Here is a 16,955-nt window from a genome sequence, read left to right as displayed (position 1 = left end):
GTCCATGTGTGCAAAAGCTTTGAGGACGTCTGAATATGATTCAGTGCAGGAGGTTTTTAACTTTTTGATGTGATGATGAGGAACATCCTTCCAAAAATAAAAACACAGATATATGTACTGTTCAAAGGTTTGGGGTTACTAGAGATTTTATAAGGGTTGATATTTGAATATATTTTAAAATATACATTTAAAATATATGTGTGTGTGTGTGTGTGTGTGTGTGTGTGTGTGTGTGTGTGTGTGTGTGTGTGTGTGTGTGTGTGTGTGTGTGTGTGTGTTTTGAAGCATTGAGACATGACATTTTTGTTCAGGATACTTAATGAATATAGAAAGTTCAAAAGAACAGCATTTATTTGAAATAGTAAAGACTTTTACATTGTCACACAAACACTCGCACACACACACACACACACCAACCCTCTACATTGCAAGTAAATCACTCGCATATGCCACAAAATTTTACTCTATGTGACTAAATAATGTCTATCGTTAGCCATTGGCTAATAAATACTTAGATTTTACTCGCCAGTGTGTGTTCAAGGCCATTATAAGATTAGCACATTTTCACTCGCTGAACACTGACTGAGCGCTTCAGAGTTTCTCTCTCCATCAAGCGATCTGTACTTTTCACCTCATCTCAAAGGACGCACAGCGCACCTGTATTTTACGTTCTGTAAACTCTGTTTGAAGGCACACGACCCGCTGTCCATCCATCCATCCATCCAGCTACATGTAAACTATATCATTTGTTGTATTTTCCTGTCAAAATAATGGAGTTCATTTAGAATTATTTAACTTTTTGAACAAGCAGAAGATATGCCGGTTTCTCCGGTAGTGGGCGGAGCTAATGCACAAATGACGTGCCGTGACATTCAGCCAAGTATGGTGACCCATACTCAGAATCCATGCTCTGCATTTAACCCATCCAAAGTGCACACACACAGAGCAGTGAACACACACACACAGTGAACACACACACACCCGGAGCAGTGGGCAGCCATTTATGCTGCGGCGCCCGGGGAGCAGTTGGGGGTTCAGTGCCTTGCTCAAGGGCACCTCAGTCGTGGTATTGCCAGCCCGAGACTTGAACCTACAACCCTAGAGTTAGGAGTCAAACTCTCTAACCACTAGGCCACGACTTCCCCAAAAAAGTCAATTTCATTGGCTGGTGCTCTTCTATTACTGTCCCTGTTTTGATTTCAGCAAATCAGTTTGACTGAACACAGACAACGTGATAAATATTCATGAACCCAGCTGCTCATCAATCCACAGTGCATTGTATATTGTTAGTATGGTAGAAGAATTAGTAGCAGTATTATATTTTAATAATAATTAATATTATCTATTACTTTTTTTGACGAAATGCACATTGGCAGGCGTCGTCACCCTTGATGACCCTTGGCGAGCGTAGTGGTTTAACAGAGGCAGCGCACAGGCCCGAGGGTTTGGAGACACAGCTCGAGTATCTCTTCATTGTCCCATAAATCTTTCGCCTTTTAATAAAGGTTTCTGTGCAGGGGAACTATTGCGAGTGACCTGTATGGGTACGGTACAGTTCAGTACGGTTCACTTTTGGGGGGTTTTCCACTGGGTACAGTACCTGGTACTTTTTTTGTACCACCTCAGATGAGGTTCCAAGTGAACCGTAGCGTTAGCAAAACATGACGTGTAAACTCTGCTGATCACTGATTGGCCAGAGAGAATCATCACTACCTGAGTCACTGAACTTGCGACACAACAGAAATGCTAGATTTAAATCAGCTAAAAATAGTTATTTTCGTTGTCTGTTGAGGAAGTACAGACGTTCCTCTCGTTGACAGCAGAGGAGCAGAGCCAGCGAGAGCTTAATGGGGCGAAGAGGTGGTGCAACAATAACAACATGTGAACAATCCCACCTACTCTAAAGCAGAACTGAACTGCAGTGGAAACACAAACCGACCAAGTCAAGCCATGCCCTACCATAAATGACCCAAAACACCTTAACAGAATCATGCCTTTAAACACAGTTTGTATTCATCACAATCATCTCTCCTGATGGATATCCTGATTTGTTTCAGTTGTGCTTGTCCAGCCGTTTCACAGGGTCTTTATCACCCCGTTCAATGACACACTTTCTCAAGCACAGAAGCCTGACAGAAGAATAAACTCTCACCTTTGCTGTACACGGCGCAGTTGCTCTTTCCGTCGTCTGCACTGACCCACATCATGTCCATCAGCCAGCGAGGACCTCCATTCAGCCCCAGCGAAACCTGTGACACAAAACACACGCCTCAGTCTCCTCCACATCAGAACATGTACAGCGACTGACCACAGCCTCCAACACAAAACTTGACATCTTTGTGTGCAAAATGCATCAGAGTGTCAGTGAACAGACTCAGATTAGCTATCCGATGTCTAAGTGAGCTTGTTTAAACAACTTCAACCATGAATTTGTCATTTCCAGAGACTATATCTCCACGTATGTGTGAGAGTAGAGGGGCGAGCAGGCCACACCCCGTCCCGTTCGCCCTCTGAATGGCTGCATTGTCAGAGAGCCTCTGAATGTTTCACCTGATCAGATCTCATCCTTTGGGAGCTCTGGGATCCAGAATGGAGTGGCATAGACATGGAGACAGAAGAAGCGGATACTGAGCATTGATCTTTAGACACATTGTGCCCTCTATCAAAGCATCACAGCTTCCTCACACACACACACACACACACACAAGGAATTTCAAAAGCTGGCATGGGTTTCAAAAGGATTTGATTTCATAACCGAAAACAGAATGACTGAATTAAATGGCTATTTCTGTTTAAAAAATGAATAAAAGCATGCTCACACAGTTCTGTGATATCTTTAATGTTGCACAATATACCCTTGTGAAAAAGTGCACTTAACTGTACTGAATATGCACTTGTAATGTATTTTAAATCTTAAAAGCATATATTAAAAAAAAACTGTGCTTGTAGAATATATAATATTAATAAAATAAAGACAACTTGAGTGTACTTCAAGAGAGTTCACTTACACGATTGTTTCTTAACACGCTTAAGTACACTCTGTAATAATGCCAAATGCCTATTGTTTTTAAATACATTTTAAATCGTTAATAATCTTTTGTTTTGTAAATAGCAACTTCATCATTGCAAAGATGTATTTACACTGTAAAAAAAGCAAAGAAAAAAGTAGTTTTTACAAAACAATTTTGGCAGACATGGTTGTTTGAATAATAATAATAATAATAATAATAATACAGAAAAACTGTAAACATTTACAGAACAAACTGTACATTTTACAGTATAAAACTGCCATTTACCAACAAAAAAAATTTCAACATTTTATATATATTTTTTTTAATATAAATACATGACATGCAATTTTCAATATTTTAGTTTGTTATAAACGCTTGTCAGCTACACATAATGTCCATATTCCAAAAACAATAGAATTATGAAATAACATATCTAGATGTCCTTTAGTGGGTTAAAAAGACTAAATTTCAGCCAATTCCAATTGGCAATTTCCAACTATAATAATTTAAACTATAATATACTACATTTAATTGAAATACTTGCATTAAACATTACATTACGTTCACACTTTATTAATTTAAAGTATATAATTTCTGTAATAAGTAGGCTTGTTAAAAGTATGCTATGTATCACTCTCTATTTCTAAAAGGCCATAAGATAATAAGTCCTGTCAGGGAATAACACTGAATCAAACTTAAAAACAAGAAATATTAGTACTTTCTTGTAAAACATTCTCCATTACTCTCCAAAAAAAAAAAAATCTACAGCGTTCTTGAGGCTGGAATACACTATAACACTAAAACAACTCTTCATAAATCTGTGCACAGTAAAAAAAAAAAAAAAAAAATTTGCATTATTAAATAATGTATTTATTTATTAATACATTTTCCCAGAAATAATGGTGAAAATGAAATTCAACTTGACTGTGTGCTTCATAAATGTTCTTGATCTTATTGTGATTAATCGATCAGTGTGATCAGTAATCGATTTATTTATCAGAAATATAATTATTTATGAAAAAGACAAAATGCATAATAACGTGCATCAAGGATATCTTTAGAATGCATGATACATAAAGGCTTTATGTAAAGTGTTACCAAAAAAAACATTTATTATTATTATTCTAGGGTATTTTAATAATAATAAATTGGTTGCTATACTGGTTGCTCACCTGGGTTCCTCGCTCAATGGAAGTAGAGACTCTCAGATATAACGTCCCAAGGTTACGTATGTAACCCTAGTTCCTTGAAGGAACGAGACGCTGCGTCGAAACGCTTTTGGGGAACGTCCCTGACGAGACCGACTCTGAATATCGTGTGCAATCAGTCCATCGGAAAGGCGTGACGTCACGGGCGGGGTGACGTAGCGACCAGGAAGCTATAAAAGCACGTACCGTGCAGCTGGCTTCAGCTTCGAGTAGGGAAGCAAGCGCCGGCAGGGGTGCCGGGAGTATGGCTCTGCGACGCAGCGTCTCGTTCCTTCAAGGAACTAGGGTTACATACGTAACCTTGGGACGTTCCTTTTCAGGAACTCGAGCTGCGTCGAAACGCTTTTGGGGAACGATGTGCCAACGCTGCCAGACTTCCAAATCCCTGCCTAGTGTGTAGTCAAAGAGCACAGCTAAGACGAGAGGACAGAAGAGCCCGGCGTGGCTCGCATGTCAAGATCGTAAAATCGGACAAATGTGGAGGGCGTGGACCACCCCGCAGCGTTGCAGATGTCCAAGAGGGACACACCTGCTGAGAAGGCCTTGGAGGCCGCCATACTCCGAGTAGAGTGAGCCTTGGCCCCCAAAGGGGGGGGGAAGACCAGAGGACTCATAGGAGAGGTTGATAGCCTCGACTATCCAACGACTAAGGGTCTGCTTGGTGGCAGGAGAACCCTTGTTAGAAGGACCGTAGCAAACAAGCAATTGGTCTGATTTTCTCCACAGGGCAGCTCTGTGGACGTATGCGTCCAGTGCTCGCACTGGACACATACAGTTTAGCTTCTCTTGGTCGTGCTCCCGAAAGGGAGGAGGACAGAAGGCCTGCAGTACGATAGGCTGTGGTGTAACAGAGGGAACCTTCGGAACGTAACCCGCTCGAGGGTATAAAAATGCTTTGGCCATACCAGGGGCAAAGTCTAAGTAGGTAGGGGCCACCGAAAGGGCCTGAAGATCTCCAACTCTCTTTAGTGAGGTGATTGCCAGTAATAGGGCAGTTTTAAGTGTCAGATGTCTATCTGAGATATCTTGTATAGGCTCGAATGGAGCTTTACAAAGAGCCTCTAGAACCACAACCAAATCCCAGGGGGGAACACGGGATCGTACTGGAGGTCTCAGCCTCAGCGCACCGCGGAGGAAACGTGTAACTAGGGGGTGTCTACCCACTGACTGACCATTGAAAGGGACGTGGAAAGCAGCTATGGCCGCCACGTAAACCTTTAAGGTGGAGTGGGATAACCCCGCAGAGAGCCTGGCTTGTAAAAACTCCAGAACTGTACCAACTGGGCAGTCTGCTGGGTCAAGCTGGCGGTCTCTGCACCATGAAGTGAAGAGCTTCCACTTCAGGGCGTACAGTTTCCTCGTAGAGGGAGCTCTGGATTGGAGTAGGGTCTCAACAACCTCGGTTGAGAGACCGGCTGCTAACAGCTGTGCCCCCTCAGGGGCCACACCCACAGCCTCCACAACTCCGGGCGAGGGTGAATTATCGTGCCCTGCGCCTGTGAGAGTAGGTCTGTCCTGATCGGTATCTCCCACGGAGAGCCGTCGAGGAGCGAGACTAGATCTGAGAACCATACTCGGCCCGGCCAGAACGGGGCTACTAGTAGTAGACGGGCCCCTTCCCGGCGTACTCTCGCCAGAACTCCCGGGAGCAGAGCGATAGGGGGAAAAGCGTACAGACGAAGCCTCGGCCAGGTCTGTACCATAGCGTCCAGTCCCAGAGGAGCTGGATGAACTAGAGAGAACCAGAGGGGACATTGCGATGTCTCCTGAGTCGCAAAGAGGTCCACCTGAGCTGTACCAAATACTCTCCATATCTGCTTCACCACCTCGGGGTGAAGCATCCATTCCCCGGGCCTCGGCCCCTGTCTCGACAGTATGTCTGCTCCCACATTCAATCTCCCAGGAATATACGCTGCTCTGATCAAGAGGAGCTTGCCCTGGGACCACAGAAGGATCTGGTGTGCCAGCTTGTACAAGGGGCGCGAACGCAGACCCCCCTGGTGATTGATATAAGAGACCACTGATGTGTTGTCGGTGCGCACCAACACATGGTGACCTCTCAGGTCCGGGAGGAAATATTTCAATGCTCGATAGACCGCTAGTATCTCTAGGCAATTGATGTGCCATGTTAGATGGCGACCACTCCACAGACCGCGGGCAGGGTGGCCACTCATGACCGCACCCCAACCGGTGAGGGACGCATCTGTCGCTAGCGTTACACGGCGACAAGGAACTCCCAGCACCGGGCCCTGATTCAAGAACCAAGGTTTCCTCCACATGTCTAAGGCACGAAGGCACCGCCGCGTGACCTTGATAACTCGACGTGGATTTCCCCTCGGGGAAAAACCCTTGGACTTGAGCCACCACTGTAGGGGTCTCATGTACAGCAGGCCAAAAGGTATCACGTTGGACGCAGCTGCCATCAGCCCTAACAATCTCTGGAATTGTTTGACAGTGAGTGACTGGCCTTCTTTGACTCTCTCGACTGATGTGAGGATCGACTCGATCCGAGCAGGAGACAAGCGTGCCTGCATCGTGGTCGAATTCCACACTACGCCTAGATAGGTGGTTCTCTGAACTGGAGAAAGTACACTCTTCTTGGCGTTTAGTCTCAAACCCAGCTCCCCCATGTGTGCGAGAACGACATCTCGATGTCGAGCCGCCATCTGCTCTGATTGAGCTAGGATCAACCAATCGTCGATATAGTTCAGAATGCGGATGCCCTGCATACGGAGGGATACCAGAGCCGCATCTACACATTTCGTGAACGTGCGGGGTGAGAGTGCGAGGCCAAAGGGAAGTACTCAGTATTGGTAGGCTTTGCCCCCAAAAGCGAACCTCAGAAACTTCCTGTGTTGTGGAAGGATGGATATGGAAGTATGCGTCTTGAGATCTATTGTGACAAACCAGTCCTCGGATCTGATTTGAGCTACAATCTGTTTGACAGTGAGCATTTTGAACTTCAGTGACATTACTGAGAGGTTTAGATGACATAAGTCTAAGATCGAACGCAACTCCCCATCCTTCTTTGGAACTATGAAATACCGGCTATAAAACCCGGACTCCCTGACTAGAGGAGGGACCACCTCGATGGCCTCCTTCCTAAAAAGGGTATTCACTTTTTTGTTCCATAACCAGAGCCTGCAGGAGGCCGACTATTGTCTTTCCACTGTGCGCAGGACCCATTGAGATACATTGGCAGTAGTTTCCACGCTGCTAGCTAATGTACTAAGGGAATCAGTCTCTCGAGACTGATCTCTGGAGTAAGAGGCCCCCGAAGGGGAGGCGAGTATCCCAGCTCCGCTACGCTCACGGGCGGAAATAACTGAGTAGTGCTCGCTGGAGGCCGCTGCACCCTGAAACTCCGGCAGGGTTGGCAGACCCACCTCCCGAGGGCACTGAGGTGAGCCGGGCACCGTGTAATGAGGTGGACACCGCTCTACCCCAGTAGGGGCTGCCCTCTGTAGTCGTGACTGTTTGTACGCGGAGGGGGCTGCTCCCGCCCAGCAGTCCCTCCAGTACATCTAACTTCATGAGTCAAATAACTGTCATTATATTCCTCAGAATTTAATGAAATCAAGCAATCAGACAAGTAAATACGGTCTGGATTGTGATACAATACACATTGAAGTGATATATTGAACTTCTCGAAGTTAGATAACAGTCGTTAGATTCCTCAGAATCTAATGCAATCCAAATTCCTCAGAATTTAGTGAAATCAAACAATCAGACAAGTAAACACGGTCTAGATTGTGATAAGGTACACATATAGTGAAAGTACACATTGAAGTGCTAGAACCAACTCCTCGTTTTTAAATGGAGTTAAAATAACCAGACACGCGGTCGGGTATGGAAAAATTCACATCAAAACTGAAAATGATGTAATACACGCGTTGCCTCGACAGCGCGCAAATAGCTTAGTCACACAAACAATATTAATCCCCTCGGAGATTAAATAGCTGCTCACTAACGCTGCCCGTATAATGACACTGTTTGTTTTATACTGTGCTTATGCAACTTTGTTTGTGCAACTACAAGCTCGCCGACGCTCTCCGTGTCAATCTCCCCGGAGAAAGAAAGGCGGAGCGTCAAGCCCGACGCTCGGGGGGAAGAGCCGAAGCTCGGGCTTCCAAACCCCGGAATCAGGCAGATCTGGTGGAAACGTAGGAGATAAGGACGTGCCCGTCTCCATACCTTCCAGCAGATCGATCTGCGAACCCAACGAATGCCGGCGCGGCTTCGCCTCGGCGAAAGCGGAACCGGCATCGCGATGAACGCTTGCGAAGGCTCACTTCTCGAAGAGAGCCCTGCAGGATCGAAGCGTCCGCATTGGCATTCGTTCACAATGCGGGCAGTCGGCCCCCTCGAGAGCTGACTCAGCATGCTTCGATCCCAGGCAAGCCACGCACAAACTGTGTGTATCCCCACTCGTAATGTAGCGAGGGCAGGGAGGAACACACAATCTATAACGTGGCTTGGAATCGCCCTTCATATGTTAGGTCTTTTGCTTTTGTTTTGGCATATTGAGCTGTTTTAGCGATCTTTTAATGGCTAAGGGACAGACAACAATAAATAGGACCAACAGGACAGACTTTGACATGCACACACAGAGCGCTTGCTGACAGATTCGAAGCTGAAGCCAGCTGCACGGTACGTGCTTTTATAGCTTCCTGGTCGCTACGTCACCCCGCCCGTGACGTCACGCCTTTCCGATGGACTGATTGCACACGATATTCAGAGTCGGTCTCGTCAGGGACGTTCCCCAAAAGCGTTTCGACGCAGCTCGAGTTCCTGAAAAGGAACTAAAAATATCTTCATTTGTGTTCTGAAGATAAAGAACGACAATGATGACCGTATGTTCACTTGGAGTTCTATTAACAGTGATGATTGCCTTGTAAAAACCCATGGGAACCAAAAAGACGTTGTGCATACTATGTTTACCTTCCTCGTGCAACCCGCCTGCTCACTTACGTTTTTAAAGCCTCGCCTTCAGAATGAAGCGTCAGAAAGAGAGAGGCTTGCGTGGCTCTGACTGTGTGGGAATACTTCATGAGAAAGACAGAGTCTACACAGCACTCTAGTCTCCTTGAGTCACTCTCTCTCGGCTGAATCCTCTTTCCTCTTATCAGGCCAGCGCAGGCCTCCATCGGCCTCTCCCTGCTCTGACAGGAGCAACAACAATGGGCCTGCGATACCAGGCCGCTTCACAGGGTAAACCTGCCACGGGCACAGATTACCCGACACACACACACTCACACACACTCCAGAACACAACGCCGCCTTCTCAGAGGCCTCCACACACAAAAATGGACACAAAAAGCGTTCAAATGATTTTACTCCTGTCCCTTGCTCTCCTCTCAATTGGTCCGTCTATGCCTTACTGTGATGTCCGAATACAAAATAAAACATTATGTTGGCTAAACCACAAGAGTACATATGTTAAGTCACGTCATAATGATTGTATTTAGAAATGACACACCAATGTCATAATTATCAATTCTGGATTTTTCTTACTTTTTTATATATAATACATATAGGGCGTGTCATTTAAACAAGCAGAGACACGCTTTTTTTATTTCTGTTCATTTTTGTTGAATGCTTCAAAGTAGCATTAAAAAAAGTTTCCAGACTTGGGAAGCGAAAAATAAATTCGTAACCTTTACCGCGTTTCATAACTCCGAATTCTGAATTCATTAGGCAGAAATGTCCTAGGGAAATCAGGTTGTCATGTTCACATTTTGCCCAAGTTTTGCTTCATAACTAAGAAGTGAACCCACCTTGTCACTTCCTCCTGTGGCAGCTTCGATCGTCCCAGGGAAAGGTCCCCACGTGGTGCCCAGCAGAAGTGCCTGACAAGAACAAATCCTTCTCTCTCCTCCTTCACCAACCATTTTCAGCTCCCCTTAGAAGACAAAAAATTGAAGTTATGACCCAAACAGCAGCTCAGCAGCTTTACAAAAAAAATAAAAAAATAAACTAAGTACAATACAGTTCAAACTTTTGGAGACGGTATGATTATTACTAATTTTGAGAAGAGTCTCCCGCATTTGTTTGATAAAAAAATAAATAACATTTTTAAATATTATTACAATTTAAAATAAGTGTCTTCTATATGAATATATTGCAAAATGTAATTTATTTCTGTGATGCGCAGCTGAGTTTTCAGCATCATTACTCCAGTCTTCAGTGTAACATGATCCTTCAGAAATCACTCTGATATACTGATTTGCTGCTCAAGAAGCATTTCTGATTATGATCAATATTTAACATGATTGTGCTACTTAATATACTCTCACCTAAAGGATTATTAGGAACACCATACTAATACTGTGTTTGACCCCCTTTCACCTTCAGAACTGCCTTAATTCTACGTGGCATTCACCAAGGTGCTGAAAGCATTCTTTAGAAATGTTGGTCCATATTGATAGGATAGCATCTTGCATTTGATGGAGATTTGTGGGATGCACATCCAGGGCACGAAGCTCCCGTTCCACCACATCCCAAAGATGCTCTATTGGGTTGAGATCTGGTGACTGTGGGGGCCATTTTAGTACAGTGAACTCATTGTCATGTTCAAGAAACCAATTTGAAATGATCGAGCTTTGTGACATGGTGCATTATCCTGCTGGAAGTAGCCACCAGAGGATGGGTACGTGGTGGTCATAAAGGGATGGACATGGTCAGAAACAATGCTGAGGTAGGCCGTGGCATTTAAACGATGCCCAATTTGCACTAAGGGGCCTAAAGGTTGCCAAGAAAACATCCCCCACACCATTACACCACCACCACCAGCAGCCTGCACAGTGGTAACAAGGCATGATGGATCCATGTTTTCATTCTGTTTACGCCAAATTCTGACTCTACCATCTGAATGTCTCAACAGAAATCGAGACTCATCAGACCAGGCAACAACTGTCCAGTTTTGGTGAGCTCATGCAAATTGTAGCCTCTTTTTCCTATTTGTAGTGGAGATGAGTGGTACCCAGTGGGGTCTTCTGCTGTTGTAGCCCATCCGCCTCAAGGTTGTGCGTGTTGTGGCTTCACAAATGCTTTGCTGCATACCTTGGTTGTAACGAGTGGTTATTTCAGTCAAAGTTGCTCTTCTATCAGCTTGAATCAGTCGAACCCATTCTCCTCTGACCTCTAGCATCAACGAGGTATTTTCGCCCACTGGACTGCCGCACACTGGATGTTTTTCCCTTTTCACACCATTCTTTGTAAACCCTAGAAATGGTTGTGCATGAAAATCCCAGTAACTGAGCAGATTGTGAAATACTTAGACCGGCCCGTCTGGCACCAACAACCATGCCACGCTCAAAATTGCTTAAATCACCTTTCTTTCCCATTCTGACATTCAGTTGTGGTTCAGGACCACACCCCTAAATGCATTGAAGCAACTGCCATGTGATTGGTTGATTAGATAACTGCATTAATGAGAAATTGAACAGGCGTTCCTAATAATCCTTTAAGTGAGTGTATATACATAGTCAGTTTTTTGTATTGTATGTTCTTTCATATTGTGTATTGTATTGTAGATATTGTATGTGCATTTCAACTGCAGGGAAAATCCACCTGGGGTTACCTGGGGTTTATTGCCTTCTCAAGGACACGATGCTGAAAGTTCATGGGGTTTCAACCTACATCTACACGGTTACCAGCTGAGATCTTCAACCAAAACACCACAGCCCTCCATGAGCAGACTAAGCCCTAGTGTGAGCGTCTCCCTCAATTAGAAATCATACACCCATCCGTCGGACCCTCTCCCGGGTGACCCTGCCTGTCTCTTTGATTAGGCTTTCGCTCACTGCTTTGACAGGACTTCAGATAAGGTGGATTAAGCCTCTTTCTGCTGGAAGTTTTGATGTGAACAGTGCAAGAGCGTGTTAAATTATCCAGTTTCAGGAGGAGATGCGAAATGCCGGCAGATGGATTGATAAATAAAGAGAATCTTGAGGCAGTGCCTTCAGGAGATCAGGGTTAAGCCTTCACACACATCCCCTCTCTGGATTAATAGATGTCTTCAACCACAGAAGGGCATGATTCAAAAAGGTTTTAAATATAAATTTAGGCATTTATGAATTCTGCAATATTTTACAGATCAAATATGTCAAATAATTCTCTGTAACTGATTGCAAATAAATTCATGCATGAGTAAAGAAAAACAACAAACATTTTCAAATTTAAAAAAAATAATAATTAAAAAAATATGAGAGCTTTCAGCAAATAAAGACTTAAACTTGCCTGCTTTATGGTAATCATCTACATAAACTTTTACTGTATGGAAAAGAGCAGCATGAACATTCTTCAATATATATATATAATTTTATGTATTATTTTTATGGATTTAAAATGCTGAATCCTAAATCTGAGTCTGTATCTGATGTCATTCCAAACCAGGGTCAGAAATAAACAGGGGCATGTGGCAAAAATGCACCAAAAATTCAAGATATAGGTGCAAAAATTCCCTCTGCACAATTAAATTAAATCTATTACGACTGACGCGATTAAAATGAAAAGTGAAAATGAATGAAAAGTGTCATGTCGTGTAATATTTAGATCAGCACACGTTGTGTCAGATTGCTTTTACACATATTTTTTTGTTGCAGCATTGTGATATAATGTTAATTATAACTATCACATACAACTTATGAATGAGATGGCCAGTCAGAAGATTAGTCAGCACTGAAAAAAGGTTTGTTATATCTTATCATAAATAACGAAATGTAGAAAATATGTCATTTAGATTGATTTTGCAGCTTCAGTGATTATAACAGGAGTTTTTGCATAACTTGTGCTAGACTAGATTAATGTCATGGACATTTGTAGTTATATACAGAATATAACGTGTTGTTTCCCCAATGTATTCTAATCATCTCCATTACAACAATAATGAATTTGGTCACTATATTGCAGCCCTATGAGTTTTTTATTTTTATTTTTTATATAACTTAGCCTACAGTATATACAGTTTTAAACAGATTGTTTATTGGAAACAGTTTAAAGTATTCTGATTGATTTAAGCAACTGCACGGATAAACTGAAGTATTTTACATTACAGCAAACATGGATATATTAAAATGTTATAAAATTTACATGTTATAAAGTTATAAAAATTAACCTACAAATGTAAAAAAAAAAAAAAGGCCTCTGGAAAACAATAACTGTTATGGAAAAGTTAATTTCTGATTTTGCTCCAAAACCATATGAACTTCTTATTTCTTTGTAACATGAAATAAGATATTTTGATGAAACTTGGTACCCAAACAATTCAGCTCTCATTGAATTCCATTGGATGAATAAGAACTCACTCATGCAGTCAAGGAGAACCAAGACTGTTTAGTTAACCTTCATCAAAACAGCATCTTTTATGTTCCACAGAAATCATAAAATTGTGGCACCAGGGTGGGCAAATTACAACAGTTTGCATTTTTAGTGAAACAGGACATACAACATGAACACTGAGTAGAATGGGACTCATTTTAACTCTCAGGAATGAAAAGTGGCCATTATGTACTAGATGATGGGGTGAAATATTATCATTTTGACATGAACCAAAAAGAAAAGTTGTTTTCTATATCATTCTGATGAAAGATTACAAAGCATTTTTTATTTCTAAATTAATGTCCACAGATCATTCACAATGACAACTGCATGTGCATTAAGAAAATACAAAAGGTTCATTTTGTAATGTACAGTCCAATCAATGTTTGAGAAAACCCATGTTAAAGGCTACTACAGAAGGGATTTTTCTTTCGAATATTTTTTTATGTTTTTGTACTGTGCCACTTCAGTGACTCAAATGAACATTAGGACACCAGCAATGAACTATACTTCATCTCCAAAATGCAGTCACACTCCAAAGCACTTCAGAACGCAGTAGCACTAAAATAAACAAAAGTCATTATCAGAAAAATGACTGAAGGAATAGCTCCACTATTCTTCTACGTCAGAGCCAAAGTGAAGTAATCAAAAGCACCGTCTGTCACAGAGAAACCAGCAAACTGGCCTTTTCTGCACCTCTCTGTCTCCACACTGTCCCTCTCTTCCACCTCTCTCTCTCTCGCTCTCTCTCTCTCTCTCTCTCTCAGTGGTCTAATCTGTGAGGGACTTAAAGGGACCTTATCTCCAGGCTCTCCTGCTTCATTTCATGCTTGATTTACTTTAATTTGTCTGATAGGGCAGCAGGATTTGGAGACGGCCCATCTTTGGCTTGGGTGACGAGTGAAAAAAAAAAGCCACTCTGATATTTCTCTGGCACATTGTCGCGGGTTTTTGACTTCTCTCCTCTCTCTCTGCTGCGAGTTCCTGGAGAGAGAGACGGGAAAAGGCCGAGAGAGAATGAGAAAGATCTCAGCGCGGTGTAGCAGGCTGTTTGAGTGTGCTTGGAGTCGAGCAGCCAGAGAAGAAAGGGATTGTGGGAGTGTGGCGTGATTGTGTGATGTAGATGTCGGAGGCTACGTGCACTGCGTGGATGAGCGGGGTTCAACCGCACCGACTGCCCCGGACACACAACACACACGCGTTACATGCGGTTTATTCAAGAGTATGGCTCTTCTCTGTTCACGATGTAATGGGTCTCGTTTATGAAACCCATGCAGAACATATTTTTGTGTCAGTTTTTGGTCTAGATGAATATATAAAAAAAATGGTTTTACAAGTGATTTACACATTGACATTTGTACTTGATGCATTTCATGAATGTGGCCAATAAGCCTGGAACATAACATATAAAATAACAAAAGATGTGTGTGTGTGTGTGTGTGTGTGTGTGTGTGTGTGATTAAAATATTGTATAAAATCTGTTAACTTAATGTCTACAGTATAGTTTATGAATGATAAATTGCACTGTGCACTGAATGTGTGTCCATATTATTTGACCGATATATAAAAGTAAATGGTAAAATGTCAACATAACTGTAAATTCAACAATAAATGTAGTTATTATGTTAATTACATTGATGTAAATTACAGTAGCCAACATCTGAGACCTCTCCAATATTACTACATTAATGATTTCAGCCAAACATCCATCATCCATCATTTAAAATGTTGCCACAATGTACAGTGACGATATACATAATAGTTTAAAATTTTGTATACCTCAATGTAAACAGATAAATGTCGCTAAGTGTAAATTTATCAATAAATGTGCATTTTTTGCAGAAGTTCTGAACATTTTTGTAATGAATGTCATGTGCATTTGAGATCTCGCTCACGCATTAATATCATCCATCCATCCATGCATCCATTCACTTATTCATCCGTTCATATTAAACCCCATTCAAAGGTATCTATCTGACTTTCTTCCCAGTCGAGGCCCTTAAACGAGAAGCACAGAGTTTCATCTTCTTCTCGTGCTCATTTCGGGTTAAAGCGATTTACTCTCAGGGCTCTTTTTTTCAGATGGACTAAAACTGACGAATAAATTCATCTCCCAGCAATGAAGGGCAGAGGGCTTCACACTAACAGTCTCCGCATTTGAAACTTGTGAAATCCACCTCCTCCCCTCCCAAAAACCAGCTCCAAACCAGAGAGAGCATTGAAATTCCCCTCGCAGCGCTGCGCGGGATTTGCTAAACGGCGGGGTGTGTGTGCGCGCGGCTGATAAACGGAGTGATGATCCAGCAACACGTCTTTATCCTCACGCTCCGCTTTAATTAACGCCGGCTTGTTTGTTGAAAAGATGATTAATATGCCAGTGGAAAAGGTCTAATTGAATACCGCAACAACCCACACAATCAGGGAGGAACATGCTGTTTTGTTTTGTGTAGATTAGCCCTTTTATCAATGTCTTTATTTATATTATCATTATTATTACGTGGTATTTTAATTCGGCTGACAGCCCCCTCCTGCAGGCGTGAGGAGGGACAGGCGTATGAATGAGCTACATTGTGTCCGTCAGAGGAGGGTCAAGAGGAGCACAGAAACTTTTGTCACACAGTCACAAATCTCGCGGCTCGGGGCGGTTTTTGCACCGAATGCTGTCTAACGGGGAAGAAGTGTAGCTACAGAAAGGTCACGTGTAACTTTTAAGTTATTTCTGTTTGTCTGTTTTTAGGTTACCTCAGAAAAGTTTTTAAAAAACAGACAGAAAAATTTTGTTTGGTATAAAGTCGCAATGAAACAAGTAGCAAATGGTCTTTTCCTATGAGTAAACTGATAAACGAAAAATAAAAGTGTAGGGCGGGGTTTAATTCTAAACAGGTCGATGATTGGATGGAAGCAGATCTGAATGCAAACTTGCAGCCAATTGAACGAAAGAGGCGGGGTTTAAGTAGCATTTGGTAACAGTTTATTTTAATCTGCCTTTTTCCCACATAAACTGTAAAAAATATTTTCATAATTCGTTCTCCCAACCTTTTTTTTTCTTTTGTCAAATGAACTTGTAAGCTAAATTAATAAATTGAGATTCTAAAACAATAATTTTCTTTAAATTAACCTTTTTTTTTAAGCTAAACCAAATTAATTTTATTTATGTATTTATTTATAACAGTAACACAATGCCAAAATAATGATTTAGACAACTTATAATGAAAATGACCTATTTTGTAAATGCATCTTCTTATTGTGAACACTTCTTGCACCATTCTTTTTTATTTTAATATTTTTTAAATTAGAAATTCAGGTTGCTTTCTTTCATGGTGCCATTGTTACAGTGTAGTTACAGTGTATAATTAAGTACCGGGTAATATTAATTTACAACATGTCCTTAATATAGGGTTGGGGTTAGTTTAAG

The 16,955-nt window shown here is 42.2% G+C and overlaps 1 protein-coding gene across 2 annotated transcripts in view; it reads right to left on the bottom strand.

Annotated features, from left to right (window-relative positions):
* LOC132145659 (zinc finger protein ZFPM2-like) overlaps window positions 1-16,955 on the bottom strand; it is a 57,952-nt gene that overhangs the window by 19,766 nt on the left and 21,231 nt on the right. For both annotated transcript variants that reach the window (XM_059556829.1, XM_059556830.1), the window contains exons 4-5: window positions 9,997-10,121; window positions 2,153-2,249 (exon numbers count right to left, since the gene is read on the bottom strand). In XM_059556829.1, coding sequence (XP_059412812.1) covers window positions 2,153-2,249; window positions 9,997-10,121 — 222 coding nt within the window. The remainder of the gene's footprint in view (window positions 1-2,152; window positions 2,250-9,996; window positions 10,122-16,955) is intronic.

The sequence above is a fragment of the Carassius carassius genome, chromosome 8 (assembly GCF_963082965.1).
Source record: "Carassius carassius chromosome 8, fCarCar2.1, whole genome shotgun sequence".
In the NCBI taxonomy this organism is placed as follows: domain Eukaryota; kingdom Metazoa; phylum Chordata; class Actinopteri; order Cypriniformes; family Cyprinidae; genus Carassius; species Carassius carassius.
The sequence above is the reverse complement of the archived record's forward strand: the minus strand, read 5'-3'. Positions and strand labels throughout refer to the sequence as shown.